Source organism: Pristiophorus japonicus, unplaced genomic scaffold (assembly GCF_044704955.1).
Source record: "Pristiophorus japonicus isolate sPriJap1 unplaced genomic scaffold, sPriJap1.hap1 HAP1_SCAFFOLD_29, whole genome shotgun sequence".
Lineage (NCBI taxonomy): Eukaryota > Metazoa > Chordata > Chondrichthyes > Pristiophoridae > Pristiophorus > Pristiophorus japonicus.
Genome location: NW_027252668.1, coordinates 1,299,879 through 1,314,509, shown reverse-complemented (window position 1 = coordinate 1,314,509; position 14,631 = coordinate 1,299,879). Strand labels below are relative to the sequence as shown.

General features: G+C 48.2%; 1 protein-coding gene across 1 annotated transcript in view; it reads left to right on the top strand.

Annotated features, from left to right (window-relative positions):
• The window catches only part of LOC139248108 (integrin alpha-D-like), a 203,814-nt gene that overhangs the window by 83,146 nt on the left and 106,037 nt on the right, over positions 1-14,631 (top strand). The window contains exons 7-9 of the mRNA XM_070871858.1: positions 3,999-4,144; positions 8,438-8,585; positions 10,637-10,783. Coding sequence (XP_070727959.1) covers positions 3,999-4,144; positions 8,438-8,585; positions 10,637-10,783 — 441 coding nt within the window. The remainder of the gene's footprint in view (positions 1-3,998; positions 4,145-8,437; positions 8,586-10,636; positions 10,784-14,631) is intronic.

Sequence of the window (14,631 nt, the reverse complement as noted above, 5' to 3'; positions counted from 1 at the left end):
GTAGCAGTAGTAAGGTTGGGAACAGCATTCAAACAAAAAATTTACACACTAATGATGTCAGGCTAACCGGTCTATAATTACATGCTTTCTCTCTCCCTTCCTTTTCAAAAAGTGGTGTTACATTAGCTACCCTCCAGTCCATAGTAACTGATTCAGAGTCGATAGAATGTTGGAAAATGATCACCAATGAATCCACTATTTATATGTACAATTCCTTAAGTACTCTGGGATGCAGACTATCAGGCCCCGGGGATTTATCGGGCTTCAATCCCATCAATTTCCCTAACAGATTTTCCCGCCTAATAAGGATATCCTTCAGTTCCTCCTTCTCACTAGATCCTCGGTCCCCTAGTACTTCCGGAAGGTTATTTGTGTCTTCCTTCGTGAAGACAGAACCAAAGTATTTGTTCAATTGGTCTGCCATTTCTTTGTTCCCCATTATAAATTCACCTGAATCCGACTGCAAGGGACCTACGTTTGTCTTCACTAATCTTATTCTCTTCACATATTTATAGAAGCTTTTGCAGTCAGTTTTTATGTTCCCAGCAAGCTTCTTCTCATACTATATTTTTCCCGTCTTAATTAAACCCTTTGTCCTCCTCTGCTGATTTTCTCCCAGTCCTCAGGTTTGTTGCTTTTTCTGGCCAATTTATATGCCACTTCCTTAGATTTAACACTATCCTTAATTTCCTTTGTTAGCCACAGTTGAGCCACCTTCCCCGTTTTATTTTTACTCCAGACAGGGATGTACAATTGCTGAAGTTCATCCATGTGATCTTTAAATGTTTGCCATTGCCTATCCACCGTCAACCCGATAAGTATCAATTGCCAGTCTATTCTAGCCAATTCACGCCTCAAACCATCGAAGTTACCTTTCCTTAAGTTCAGGACCCTAGTTTCTGAATTAACTGTGTCACTCTCCATCTTAATAAAGAATTCTACCATGTTATGGTCACTCTTCCTCAAGGGGTCTCGCACAACAAGATTGCTAATTAGTCCTTTCTCATTACACATCACCCAGTCTAGGATGGCCAGCTCCTTCATTGGTTCCTCGACATATTGGTCGAGAAAACCATCCCTAATACACTTCAGGAAATCCTCCTCCACCGTATTGCTACCAGTTTGGTTAGCCCAATCGATATGTAGATTAAAGTCACCCATGATAAATTGGCTGCAGGGAGACTTGGACAGGTTAGGTCAGTGGGCAAATGCATGGCAGATGCAGTGTAATGTGGATAAATGTGAGGTTATCCACTTTGGGGCAAAAACGCGAAGACAGAATATTATCTGAATGCTGCAGATTAGGAAAAGGGGAGGTGCAATGAGACCTGGGTATCATGGTTCATCAGTCATTGAAAGTTGGCATACAGGTCCAGCAGGCGGTGAAGAAGGCAAATGGTATGTTGGCCTTCATAGCTAAGGGATTTGAGTATAGAAGCAGGGAGGTCTTACTGCAGTTGTACAGAGCATTGGTGAGACCTCACCTAGAATATTGTGTTCAGTTTTGGTCTCCTAATCTGAGGAAGAACGTTCTTGCTATTGAGGGAGTGCAGCGAAGTTTCACCAGACTGATTCCAGAGATGGCTAGACTGACATATGAGGAGAGACTGGATCAACTGGGCATTTATACATTGCCGTTTAGAAGGATGAGAGGGGATCTCATAGAAACATATAAGATTCTGATGGGACGGGACAGGTTAGATGCGGGTAGATTGTTCCCGATTTTGGGGCAGTCCAGAACCAGGGGACACAGTCTTAGGATAAGGGGTAGGCCGTGCAGGACTGAGATGAGGAGAAACTTCTTCACTCAGAGAATTGTTAACCTGTGGAATTCCCTACCACAGAAAGTTGTTGATGCCAGTTCATTGGATATATTCAAAAGGGAGTTAGATATGGCCCTTACGGCTAAAGGGATCAAGGGGTATGGAGAGAAAGCAGGAAAGGGGTACTGAAGGAATGATCAGCCATGATCTTATTGAATGGTGGTGCAGGCTCGAAGGGCCGAATGGCCTACTCCTGCACCTATTTTCTATGTTTCTATGGCGGCCCAGTGGACTGAATTTAAACATCACCGAGGCTCTACCCTTTAAGTGAAGGGGAGAGCCGTAGCGACGCGTTGCCGTGATGATGTCATTGCAGCCATCACTACACTTCCCCCCCCCCCCCTAAAATCCTGCCCCTCTGGTGTACTCACCGCCCAACTTCCGCCCCATTATGAGCGACCTCCTGTCCACCTGAAAAAAACCCAAAGAATTTAGCTCAGGAGGCCACCTCAACCACCACGGCGGTAAAAACCATAGAACAGGGTGCGTGCGCCCCATTTCGGACAGGGGGCAATTTTGGCCCCCTTTACTTTTATACTCAAATCCTCTTGTAATAAAGGCCATCTGGAGTAGAGAATTCCAAAGATTCACCACCCTCTGAGTGAAGACATTTCTCCCCATCTCAGTCCTAAATGGCCGACCCCTTACCCTGAGACTGTGCCCCCTAGTCCTTGACACTCCAGCCAGGGGGAATCATCCTCTCAGCATCTACCCTGCCAATCCCCCTCAGAATCTTTCATGTTTCAGTGAGATCACCTCATTCTTCTAAACTCCAGAGAGTATGGGCCCAATCTACTCAATATCTTCTCATAGGACAACCCTCTCATCCCAGGAATCAATTTAGACTTGTTTTAGGCAGCGAGTTGTTGTGATCTGGAACGCGCGTTGCCTGAAAGGACGGTGGAAGCAGATTCAATCGTAATTTTCAAAAGGGAATCGGATAATTACTTGAAGGGGAAAAAGTTACAGGGCTATGGGGAAAGGACAGAGGGGAGTGGGACTAATTGGACAGCTCTTTCAAAGAGCTGGCACAGGCACGATGGGCCGAATAGCGTCCATCTGGGTCTATTGTAAACTAGTATATAAGTACTGGAAGTATCGCAAACAGTGAGGGGGATAGTGAAAGACATAGATAGGCTGATGAAATGGGCGGACATGTGGCAGATGAAATTTAATGTAGAAAAGTGTGAAGTTATACATTTTTGTAGGAAGAACGTGGAGAGGCAATATAAACTAAAGGGTACAATTCTAAAGGGGGTGTAGGAACAGAGAGATGTGTATGTGCACAAATCGCTGATGGTGGCAGGGCAGGTTGAGAAAGCGGTTAACAAAAAATATGGGATCCTGGGCTTCATAAATAGAGGCACAGAGTAAAAAAGCAAGGGAATTATGATGAGCCTTTATAAAACATTGGTTTAGCCTCAACTGGAGTATTGTGTCCAATCCTCTCTGCATCTACCCTGCCGAACCCCCTCAGTATCTTACGTTTCAATAAGATCACCTCTCATTCTTCTAAACTCCAATGTATAGGTCCAACCTGCTCAACCTTTCTTTATAAGTCAATCCCTTCATCTCAGGAATCAACCGAGTGAACCTTCTCTGAACAGCCTCCAATGCAAGTATATCCTTCCTTAAATACGGAGACCAAAACTGTACGCAGTACTCCAGGTGTGGTCTCACCAATACCCTGTACAGTTGTAGCAGGACTTCTCTGCTTTTATACTCTATCCCCCTTGCAATAAAGGCCAACATTCCATTTGCCTTCTGAAGGCTGAGGGGTGACCTAATAGAGGTCTTTAAAATTATGAAAGGTTTTGATAGAGTGGATAGAAAGAGAATGTTTCCACTTGTGGGGAAGAGCAATACTAGAGGCCATCAATATAAGATAGTCACCAAGAAACCCAACAGGGAATTCAGGAGAAACTTCTTTACCCAGAGAGTGGTGAGAATGTGGAACTCACTACCACAGGGAGTGGTTGAAGCGAATAGTATCGATGCATTTAAGGGGAAGCTGGTCAAGCATTTGAGGGAGAAGGAAATAGAGGGTCTTGCTTATAGATTTAGATGAGGAAAGACAGGAGGAGGCTCGAGTGGAGAATGAACGTCGGTGTGGACTGTTTGAGTCGTATATCCTGTGTAATTTTATGTAATTTAACTGATGTTTCTCCTGTGCAGATCGCAGTGGCACAGTTCAGCTCCACACAGCAAACAGACTTTGATTTTAACAAATACAATCAGGCTACGAACAAGGACAATCTTGTAACTAATATACAGCAAGTTTACGGAGGGACTGACACACCAAAAGGGATTCAATATGTCGCGTGAGTAGCTGAAAAACATTTCCTTTGCCAATCTTACGGCACTTCAAGTGCACATTCAAGTACTTTTTAAATGTGGTGAGGGTTTCTGCCTCTACCACCCTTTCAGGCCGTGAGTTCCAGACCCCCACCACCCTCTGGGTGAAGACATTTCCCCTCAAATCCCCTCTAAACCTCCCCCCAATTACTTTAAATCTATGCCCCCTGGTTGTTGACCCCTCTGCCAAGGGAAACAGGTCCTTCCTATCCACTCTATCCAGGCCCCTCATAATTTTATACACCTCAATCAGGTCTCCCCTCAGCCTCCTCTGTTCCAAGGAAAACAACCCCAGCCTATCCAATCCATCCTCATAGCTAAGATTCTCCAGTCCCGGCAACACCCTCGTAAATCTCCTCTGTACCCTCTCCCGTGCAATCACATCCTTCCTGTAATGTGGTGACCAGAACTGCACGCAGTACTCCAGCTGTGGCCTAACCAGTGGTTTATACAGTTCAAGCATAACCTCCCTTGGCTAATAAAGACAAGTATTCCGTATGCCGCCTTAACCACATTATCTACCTGGCCTGCCACCTCCAGGGATCTGTGGACCTGCTCTCCAAGGTCCCTTTGTTCCTCTACACTTCTCAGGGTCCTGCCATTTAATGTGTATTCCCCTTGTCTTAATTGCTGTGCCTGTGTCTGTGTGCGTGTGAGTGTGTGAGTGAGTTTTGTCTGGGTGTGAGTCTGTGTATCTGAGTGTGTGTGTGTATGCGAAGAAGTGTGCATGTGTGTGTGATCATAAGAATATAAGAAATAGGAGCAGGAGTCGGCCACCTGGGCCCTCGAGCCTGCTCCGCCATTTAATAAGATCACGGCTGATCTGATCATGGACTCAGTTCCACTTCCCTGCCCGCACCCCATAACCTTTCACACCCTTATCGTTCAAAAATCTGTCTATCTCCGCCTTAAATATACCAGCCTCCACAGCTCTCTGGGGCAGAGAATTCCACAGATGTACAGTCCTCTAAGAGAAGGAATTTCTCTTCATCTCAGTTCTAACTGGGGGGAAATATCCTCTCTGCATCTACCTTGTCAAGGCCCCTCAGTATCCTATATGTTTCAGTAAGATCACCTCTCATTCTTCTAAACTCCATTGAGTATAGACCCAACCTGATCAACCTTTCTTCATAAGTCAAACCCTTGATCTCAGGAATCAGCCTAGTGAATCGTCTCTGAACAGCCTCCAATGCAAGTATATCCCTCCTTAAATAAGGAGACCAAAACTGTACACAGTACTCCAGGTGTGGCCTCACCAATACCCTGTACAGTTGTAGCAGGACTTCTCTGCTTTTATACTCTATCCCCCTTGCAATAAAGGCCAACATTCCATTTGCCTTCCTGATCACTTGCTGTACCTGTATACTAACTTTTTGTGTTTTATGCACAAGGAGCCCCAGGTCCCTCTGTACTGCAGCACTTTGTAATCACTCCCCATTTAAATAATAATTAGTTTTTTTATTTTTTCTGCCAAAGTGGGTAACTTCACACTTTCCCACATTCTACTCCATCTGCCAAATTTTTGCCCACTCACTTAGCCTGTCTGTATCCCTTTGCAGATTCTTTGTGTCCTCCTCACAATTTGCTTTCCCATCTTTGCATCATCATCTAACGTGGCAACATTACACTCGGCCCCTTCATCCAAGTCATTAATGTAGATTGTAAATAGTTGAGAACCCTGCACCGATCCCTGTGGCACCCCACTAGTTACCGTTTGCCAACCAGAAAATGACCCATTTATCCCGACTCTCTGTTTTCTGTTAGTTAGCCAATCCTCTATCCGTGTTAATATATTACTCTCAACCCCGTGAGCTTTTATCTTGTGCAGTAACCTTATCAAATGCCTTCTGGAAATCCAAATACACCACATCCACTGGTTCCCCCTTATCCACCCTGCTCATTACATCCTCAAAGAACTCCAGCAAATTTGTCAAACATGATTTCCCTTTCATAAAACCATGCTGACTCTGCTTGACTGTATTATGATTTTCCAAATATCCTGCTACTGTTTCTTTAATAATGGACTCCAGCATTTTCCCGACGACAGATGTTTCACTAACTGGTCTATAGTTTCCTGCTTTCTGTCTCCCTCCTTTTTTTAAATATCCACGTTACTTTTGTGGTTTTCCAATCTGCTGGGACCTCTCCAGAATCCAGGGAATTTTGGTAGATTACAACCAATACATCCACTATCTCTGCAGCCACTTCTTTTAAGACCCGAGGATGCAGGCCGTCAGGTCCAAGGAACTTGTCCGCCTTTAGTCCCATTATTTCACCGAGTATTTTTTCTTTAGTGATAGTGATTGTTTTAAGTTCCCCCTTCCCTATAGCCCCTTGATTATCCATTATTGGGATGATTTTAGTGTCTTTGACTCTGAAGGCTGATACAAAATATTTGCTCAACATTTACCTGTTTCCCATTATTAATTCCCCAGTCTCATCCTCTAAGTGAACAACCTTTAATTGACTACTTTCTTCCTTTATATATACCTATAGAAGCTCTTACTGTCTGTCTTTATATTTCTTGCTAGTTTACTCCCATAATCCATCGTCTCTCCCTTTATTATTGTCTGTGTGTGTTTTGTGTGTGTGTGTGTGTGTGTGTGTGTGTGTGTGTGTGTCCTCAAGGGACTATGTAGCATCCTCCTCCGTTTCGGCTGCCCCCAAAAGTTTGTCACCATCCCCCGCCTGCTCCGCGACGACATGCAGGCCGTGATCCTGACCAACGGATCCACCACAGACCCAATCCACGTCTGAACCGGGGTCAAGCAGGGCTGTGTCATCGCGCCAACCCTCTTCTCGATCTTCCTCGCTGCCATGCTCCACCTCACACTCAACAAGCTCCCCGCTGGAGTGGAACTAAACTATAGAACCAGTGGGAACCTGTTCAACCTTCGTCGCCTCCAGGCCAGGCCAGGTCCAAGACCGTCCCATCCTCTGTTGTCGAGCTACAGTATGTGGACAACGCTTATGTTTGCACATTCTTAAGAACATAAGAACATATGTTCTAGCCCCTCGAGCCTGCTCCGCCATTCAACAAGATCATGGCTGATCTGGTCGTGGACTCAGCTCCACTTACCCGCCCGCTCCCCGTAACCCTTAATTCCCTTATTGGTTAAAAATCTATCTATCAGATAGATGCTGAACTCCAAGTCATCATCAACATCTTCACCGAGGCTTCCGAAAGCATGGGCCTTACATTAAGCATCCATAAGGCAAAGGTCTTCCACCAACCTGACCCTGCCACACAGCATTACCCCCCAGTCATCAAGATCCACGGCGCGGCCCTGGACAACGTAGACCACTTTCCATACCTCGGGAGCCTATTATCAACAAGAGCACACATCGACGATGAGGTTCAACACCGCCTCCAGTGCACTAGCGCAGCCTTCAACCGCCTGAAGAAAAGAGTGTTCGAAGATCAGACCCTCAAATCTGGCACCAAGCTCATGGTCTCCAGTGCTATAGTGATACCCGCCCTCCTGTATGGCTCAGAGACATGGACCATGTACAGTAGACACCTCAAGTCGCTGGAGAAATACCCCCAACGATGTCTCCGCAACATCCTGCAAATCCCCTGGGAGGACAGACGCACCAACGTTAGCGTCCTCGACCAGGCCAACATCCCCAGCATTGAAGCACGAACCACACTCAACCAGCTCCATTGGGCAGGCCACATTGTTCGCATGCCCGACACAAGACTCCCAAAGCAAGCATTCTACTTGGAACTCCTACACGGCAAGCGAGCCCAAGGTGGGCAGAGGAAATGTTACAAGGACACCCTCAAAGCCTCCCTGATAAAGTGCAACATCCCCACCGACATCTGGGAGTCCCTGGCCAAAGACCGCCCTAAATGGAGGAAGGGCATCCGGGAGGGCGCTGAGCACCTCGAGTTTCATTGCTGGGAGCATGCAGAAACCAAGCAAAGGTAGCGGAAGGAGCGTGCGGCAAACCAGACTCCCCACCCACTCTTTCTTCCAATGACTATCTGTCCCACCTGTGACAGAGACTGGAATTCCCGTATTGGAATGTTCAGTCACCTGAGAACTCACTTTTGGAGTGGAAGCAAGTCTTCCTCGATTTCGAGGAACTGCCTATGACTTGTGTGAATGTGCGCCTGTGAATGTGTGCCCGTGAATGTGTGCCTGTGATTGTGTGTCTGTGAGTCTGTGAGTGTGTGTGTGTGCATGTGAGAGTGTGTGCATGTGTGTGTGTGTGGGTGGCAAGCGACTCAATTATTTCATCTGATCACATTTCAGCGACCACATATTCGTAACATCCGCCGGGGCACGGAACAAGGCCAAACGGATCCTGATCACGATTACTGATGGAGAATCTTACAATACAGATTTCACTCGAGCCATTGACACAGCGAATCGGAAAAAGATCCAGCGATACGCGATTGGGGTGAGCTCGCGAACTCTTTGCTCTGCACGTTGCCACAGCCCATAACAAAAGGGCTAATGAATTCCCAAACCTACCCCGCCCCCGACTCTCGCGCCGTCTCCTCCCTCAACAGCCTCCCTAAAACCCACCACTTCGACCAAGCTTTAGCTCATCTGTCGCCAATATCTCCTTCGGTGGCTCGGTGTCAAGCTCGTGTCTGATTTACGCTCCTGTGAAGCACCTTGGGATCTTTCACTATGTTCCACTTCCGACATCTCAATTTTAATACTCTTCATCCTCCATGGCCCCCGCCACTCTCCCTACCTCTGTAACCTCCTCCAGCCCCTACACCCCTCCCTATCTCTGTAACCTCCTCCAGCCCCTACACCCCTCCCTTTCGCTGTAATCCCCTCCATCCCCTACACCCCTCCCTATCTCTGTAATCTCCTCCAGCCCCTACACCCCTCCCTATCTCTGTAACCTCCTCCAGCCCCTACACCCCTCCCTTTCGCTGTAATCCCCTCCATCCCCTACACCCCTCCCTATCTCTGTAACCTCCTCCAGCCCCTACACCCCTCCCTATCTCTGTAACCTCCTCCAGCCCCTACACCCCTCCCTTTCGCTGTAATCCCCTCCATCTCCTACACCACTCCCTATTTCTGTAACCTCCTCCAGCCCCTACACCCCTCCCTATCTCTGTAACCTCCTCTACCCCCTACACCCCTCCCTATCTCTGTAACCTCCTCCAGCCCCTACATCCCTCCCTATCTCTGTAACCTCCTCCAGCCCTACATCCCTCCCTATCGCTGTAATTCCCTCCATCCCCTACACCCCTCCCTACCTCTGTAACCTCCTCCAGCCCCTACATCCCTCCCTATCTCTGTAACCTCCTCCAGCTCCTACACCCCTCCCTATCTCTGTAACCTCCTCTACCCCCTACACCCCTCGCTATCTCTGTAACCTCCTCCAGCCCCTACACCCCTCCCTATCTCTGTAATCTCCTTGAGCCCCTACAACCCTCCCTATATCTGTAATCTCCTCCAGCCTCTACACCCCTCCCTATCTCTGTAATCTCCTCCAGCCCCTACATCCCTCCCTATCTCTGTAACCTCCTCCAGCTCCTACACCCCTCCCTATCTCTGTAACCTCCTCTACCCCCTACACCACTCCCTATTTCTGTAACCTCCTCCAGCCCCTACACCCCTCCCTATCTCTGTAATCTCCTCTACCCCCTACACCCCTCCCTATCTCTGTAACCTCCTCTACCCCCTACACCCCTCCCTATCTCTGTAACCTCCTCCAGCCCCTACACCCCTCCCTATCTCTGTAACCTCCTCCAGCCCCTACACCCCTCCCTATCTCTGTAACCTCCTCCAGCCCCTACACCCCTCCCTATCTCTGTAACCTCCTCCAGCCCCTACACCCCTCCCTATCTGTGTAACCTCCTCCAGCCCCTACACCCCTCCCTATCTCTGTAACCTCCTCCAGCCCCTACACCCCTCCCTATCTCTGTAATCTCCTCCAGCCCCTACACCCCTCCCTATCTCTGTAATCTCCTCCAGCCCCTACACCCCTCCCTATCTCTGTAACCTCCTCTACCCCCTACACCCCTCCCTATCTCTGTAACCTCCTCCAGCCCCTACACCCCTCCCTATCTGTGTAACCTCCTCCAGCCCCTACACCCCTCCCTATCTCTGTAACCTCCTCCAGCCCCTACACCCCTCCCTATCTCTGTAACCTCCTCCAGCCCCTACACCCCTCCCTATCTCTGTAATCTCCTCCAGCCCCTACACCCCTCCCTATCTCTGTAACCCCCTACACCCTCCCTATCTCTGTAACCTCCTCCAGCCCCTACAACCCTCCCTGTCTCTGGAACCTCCTCCAGCTCCTACAACCCCCCTATTTCTGTAACCTGCTCCATCCCCACAAATTGTTTCTGACAATGTGCCTCTCACTACGACGAAGGCGTGACATCAATGCGATTTGTTGTTGAAGAGTTGTGTGATGTTCCCAGATATGGCTCACATTGATCCATGATAACCATTGGTCCTTGACTTATTTTGCTTCCGAAGGTCGGCTCCGCATTCTCCAGCACAAAAGCAAAACAACAGCTCGAGACCATTGCCTCCACAATCCAGAATGTGTTTCAAGTCAACAACTTCGATGCCCTGATCAGCATTCAGAAGGAACTCCAGGAGAAGATATTCACCATCGAAGGAATGGCGAGGGTTTGCTATTAATCTGTTCTCGGCATTCGTGGGCAATGCTAGCCATTTATTGCCACTCCCTACCTGCCCCTCGAGATGGTGGTGCTCAGCCGTGACAGAGGGGCAGTACTGAGAGAGTGCTGCACTGTCGGAGGGGCAGCACTGAGGGAGTGCCGCATGGTTGGAGGGACAGTACTGAGGGAGCGCTGCACTGTTGGAGGGGCAGTACTGAGAGAGTGCTGCACTGTCGGAGGGTCAGTACTGAGGGAGTGCCGCACGGTTGGAGGGACAGTACTGAGGGAGCGCTGCACTGTTGGAGGGGCAGTACTGAAGGAACATTGCTCTGTTGGAGGGGTAATACTGAGGGAGTGCTGCACTGTCGGAAGGGCAGTACTGAGGGAGTGCTGCACTGTCGGAAGGGCAGTACTGAGGGAGCGCTGCACTGTCGGAGGGGCAGTACTGAGGGAGTGCTGCACTGTCGGAGGGGCAGTACTGAGGGAGTGCTGCACTGTCGGAAGGGCAGTACTGAGGGAGTGCTGCACTGTCAGAGGGGCAGTACTGAAGGAGCACTGCACTGTCGGACGGGCAGTACTGAGGGAGTGCTGCACTGTCGGAGGGGCAGTACTGAGGGAGCGCTGCACTGTCGGAGGGGCAGTACTGAGAGAGCACTGCACTGTCATAGGGACGTCTTTCGGATGAGACATTAGCGTGAGGCTCCGTCTGCTCTCTCAGCTGGACGTAAAAGATCCCTTTTCACTATTTCGAAGTAGAGCAGGGTACTTCTCCCCGGTGTCCTGGTCAATGTTTATCCCTCAATCAACATAACAAAAAACAGATGGGCCCTAGCCGTGATCCCTGTGGCACCCCAATAGCTACTGATTGCCACCCCGAGAATGACCCATTTATCCCGACTCTCTGTTTTCTGTTAGTTAGCCAATTCTCTATCCATGCTAATATATTACCCCCAGCCCCGTGAACTTTTATCTTGTGCAGTAACCTTTTATATGGCACCTTATCAAATGCCTTCTGGAAATCCAAATATACCACATCCACTGGTTCCCCTTTATCCACTCTGTTCGTTACATCCTCAAAGAATTCCAGCAAATTTATCAAACCTGACTTCCCCTTTCATAAAACCATGCTGACTCTGCCTGACTGACATGTTTTTCCAAATATCCTGCTGCTGCTTCTTTAATAATAGACTCCAACATTTTCCAAACCACAGGTGCTAAGCTAACTGGTCTATAGTTTCCTGCTTTTTGTCTGCCTCCTTTTTTAAATGGGGGCGTTACATTTTCAGTTTTCTAATCTGTTGGGACCTCCCCAGAATCCAGGGAATTTTGGTAAATTACAACCAGTGCATCCACTATCCCTGCCGCTACTTCTCTTAAGACCCTAGGATGCAAGCATTAGGTCCAGGGGATTTATCTGCCTTAGTCCCATTATCTTACTGAGTACCACCTCCTTGCTATGCACCAATTGGCTGCCGCGTTTCCCTTATGACCACACTCCTAAAGTTCATCATTGGCTGTTATCGCTATCTCTGTAATCTCCTCCAGCCCCACAACCCCCCGAGATATATGCGCTCCTCTAATTGAGCCCTCCTGAGCATCCCTGATTGTAATCACTCCACCATCGGTGGCCGTGCCTTCTGCTCCCTCGGCCCCAAGCTCTGAAACTCCCTGCCTAAACCTCTCCGTCTCTCTACCTCTCTTTCCTCCTTCAAGACGCTCCTTAAAACCTACCTCTTTGTCCAAGCTTTTGGTCACCTGCCCTAATTTCTACTTACGGTGCTCGATGTCAAATTTTTTCTCTCATAACGCTCCTGTGAAGCGCCTTGGGACATTGCACTAAGTTAAAGGCACTATATAAATACAAGTTGCTGTTGTTGTTGTAAATGCTTTGAGATGTCCGGACGTCGTGAAAGGCGCTATATAAATACAAGTCTTTCTTTGTTTCCTGCCAAGATGTAATAACCTCAACTCAAAAGCAAAGCACTGCGGATGCTGGATTCTGGAATAACAGCAGAGAATGCTGGAAATCTCAGCGGGTCAGGCAGTATCTGTGGAGAGGAAGCAGAGTTAACGTTTCCGGTCGATGACCCTTGGTCAGAACTGGAGAGTGTTGGGAAAGAACAGATTCTGAAGGAGCACTGAAAGGGGGAGGGGGAGAAAGAACAAAAGGGAAGGTCTGTGATAGAAGGGGAAGGCAGGAGAGATTAGAGAGACAAAAGGGAGGATGGGGTGAACTAAACATAGAAACATAGAAAATAGGTGCAGGAGTAGGCCATTCGGCCCTTTGAGCCTGCACCGCCATTCAATAAGATCATGGCTGAACATGCAACTTCATGACCCCATTCCTGCTTTCTCGTCATACCCCTTGATCCCCCTAGTAGTAAGGACTACATCGAACTCCTTTTTGAATATATTTAGTGAATTGGCCTCAACAACTTTCTGAGGTAGAGAATTCCACAGGTTCACCACTCTCTGGGTGAAGAAGTTTGGCATGCAGGTACAGCAGGCGGTGAAGAAGGTAAATGGTATGTTGGCCTTCATAGCAAGGGGATTTGAGTATAGGAGCAGGGAAGTCTTGCTGCAGTTATACAGGGCCTTGGTGAGGCCCCACCTGGAAAATTGTGTTCAGTTTTGGTCTCCTAATCTGAGGAAGGACATTCTTGCTGTTGAGGGAGTGCAGCGAAGATTCACCAGACTGATTCCAGGGATGGCTGGGCTGTCTTATGAGGAGAGACTGGATCAACTGGGCCTTTATTCACTGGAGTTTAGAAGGATGAGATGGGATCTCATAGAAACATATAAGATTCTGACTGGACTAGACAGGCTAGATGCGGGAAGAATGTTCCCGATGTTAGGGAAGTCCAGAACCAGGGGACACAGTCTTAGGATAAGGGACAGGCCGTTTAGGACTGAGATGAGGAGAAACTTCTTCATTCAGAGAATTCCCTGCCGCAGAGAGTTGTTGATGCCAGCTCATTGGATATATTCAAGAGGGAGTTAGATATGGCCCTTACGGTTAAGGGGATCAAGGGGTATGGAGAGAAAGCAGGAAAGGGGTACTGAAGGAATGATCAGCCATGATCTTATTGAATGGTGGTGCAGGCTCGAAGGGCCGAATGGCCTACTCCTGCACCTATTTTCTATGTTTCTATGTTTCCTCATCTCGGTCCTAAATGGCTTTCCCCGTATTCTAAGACTGTGACCCCCTGGTTCTGGACTTCCCCAACATTGGGAACATTCTTCCTGCATCTTACCTGTCTAAACCCGTCAGAATATTAAACGTTTCTTTGAGATACCCTCTCATTCTTCTGAACGCCTGTGAATACAAGCCCAGTTGATCCAGTCTTTCTTGATATGTCAGTCCTGCCATCCCGGGAATCAGTCTGGTGAACCTTCGCTGCACTCCCTGAATAGCAAGAATGTCCTTCCTCAAGTTAGGAGACCAAAACTGTACACAATACTCCAGGTGTGGCCTCACCAAGGCCCTGTACAACTGTAGTAACACCTCCCTGCCCCTGTACTCAAATCCCCTCGCTATGAAAGCCAACATGCCATTTGCTATCTTAACCGCCTGCTGTACCTGCATGCCTACCTTCAATGACTGATGTACCATGACACCCAGGTCTCGTTGCACCTCCCCTTTTCCTAATCTGTCACCATTCAGATAATAGTCTGTCTCTCTGTTTTTACCACCAAAGTGGATAACCTCACATTTCCACATTATACTTCATCTGCCATGCACCTAACCTATCTAAGTCACTCTGCAGCCTCATAGCATCCTCCTCGCAGCTCACACTGCCACCCAACTTAGTGTCATCCGCAAATTTGGAGATACTACATTTAATC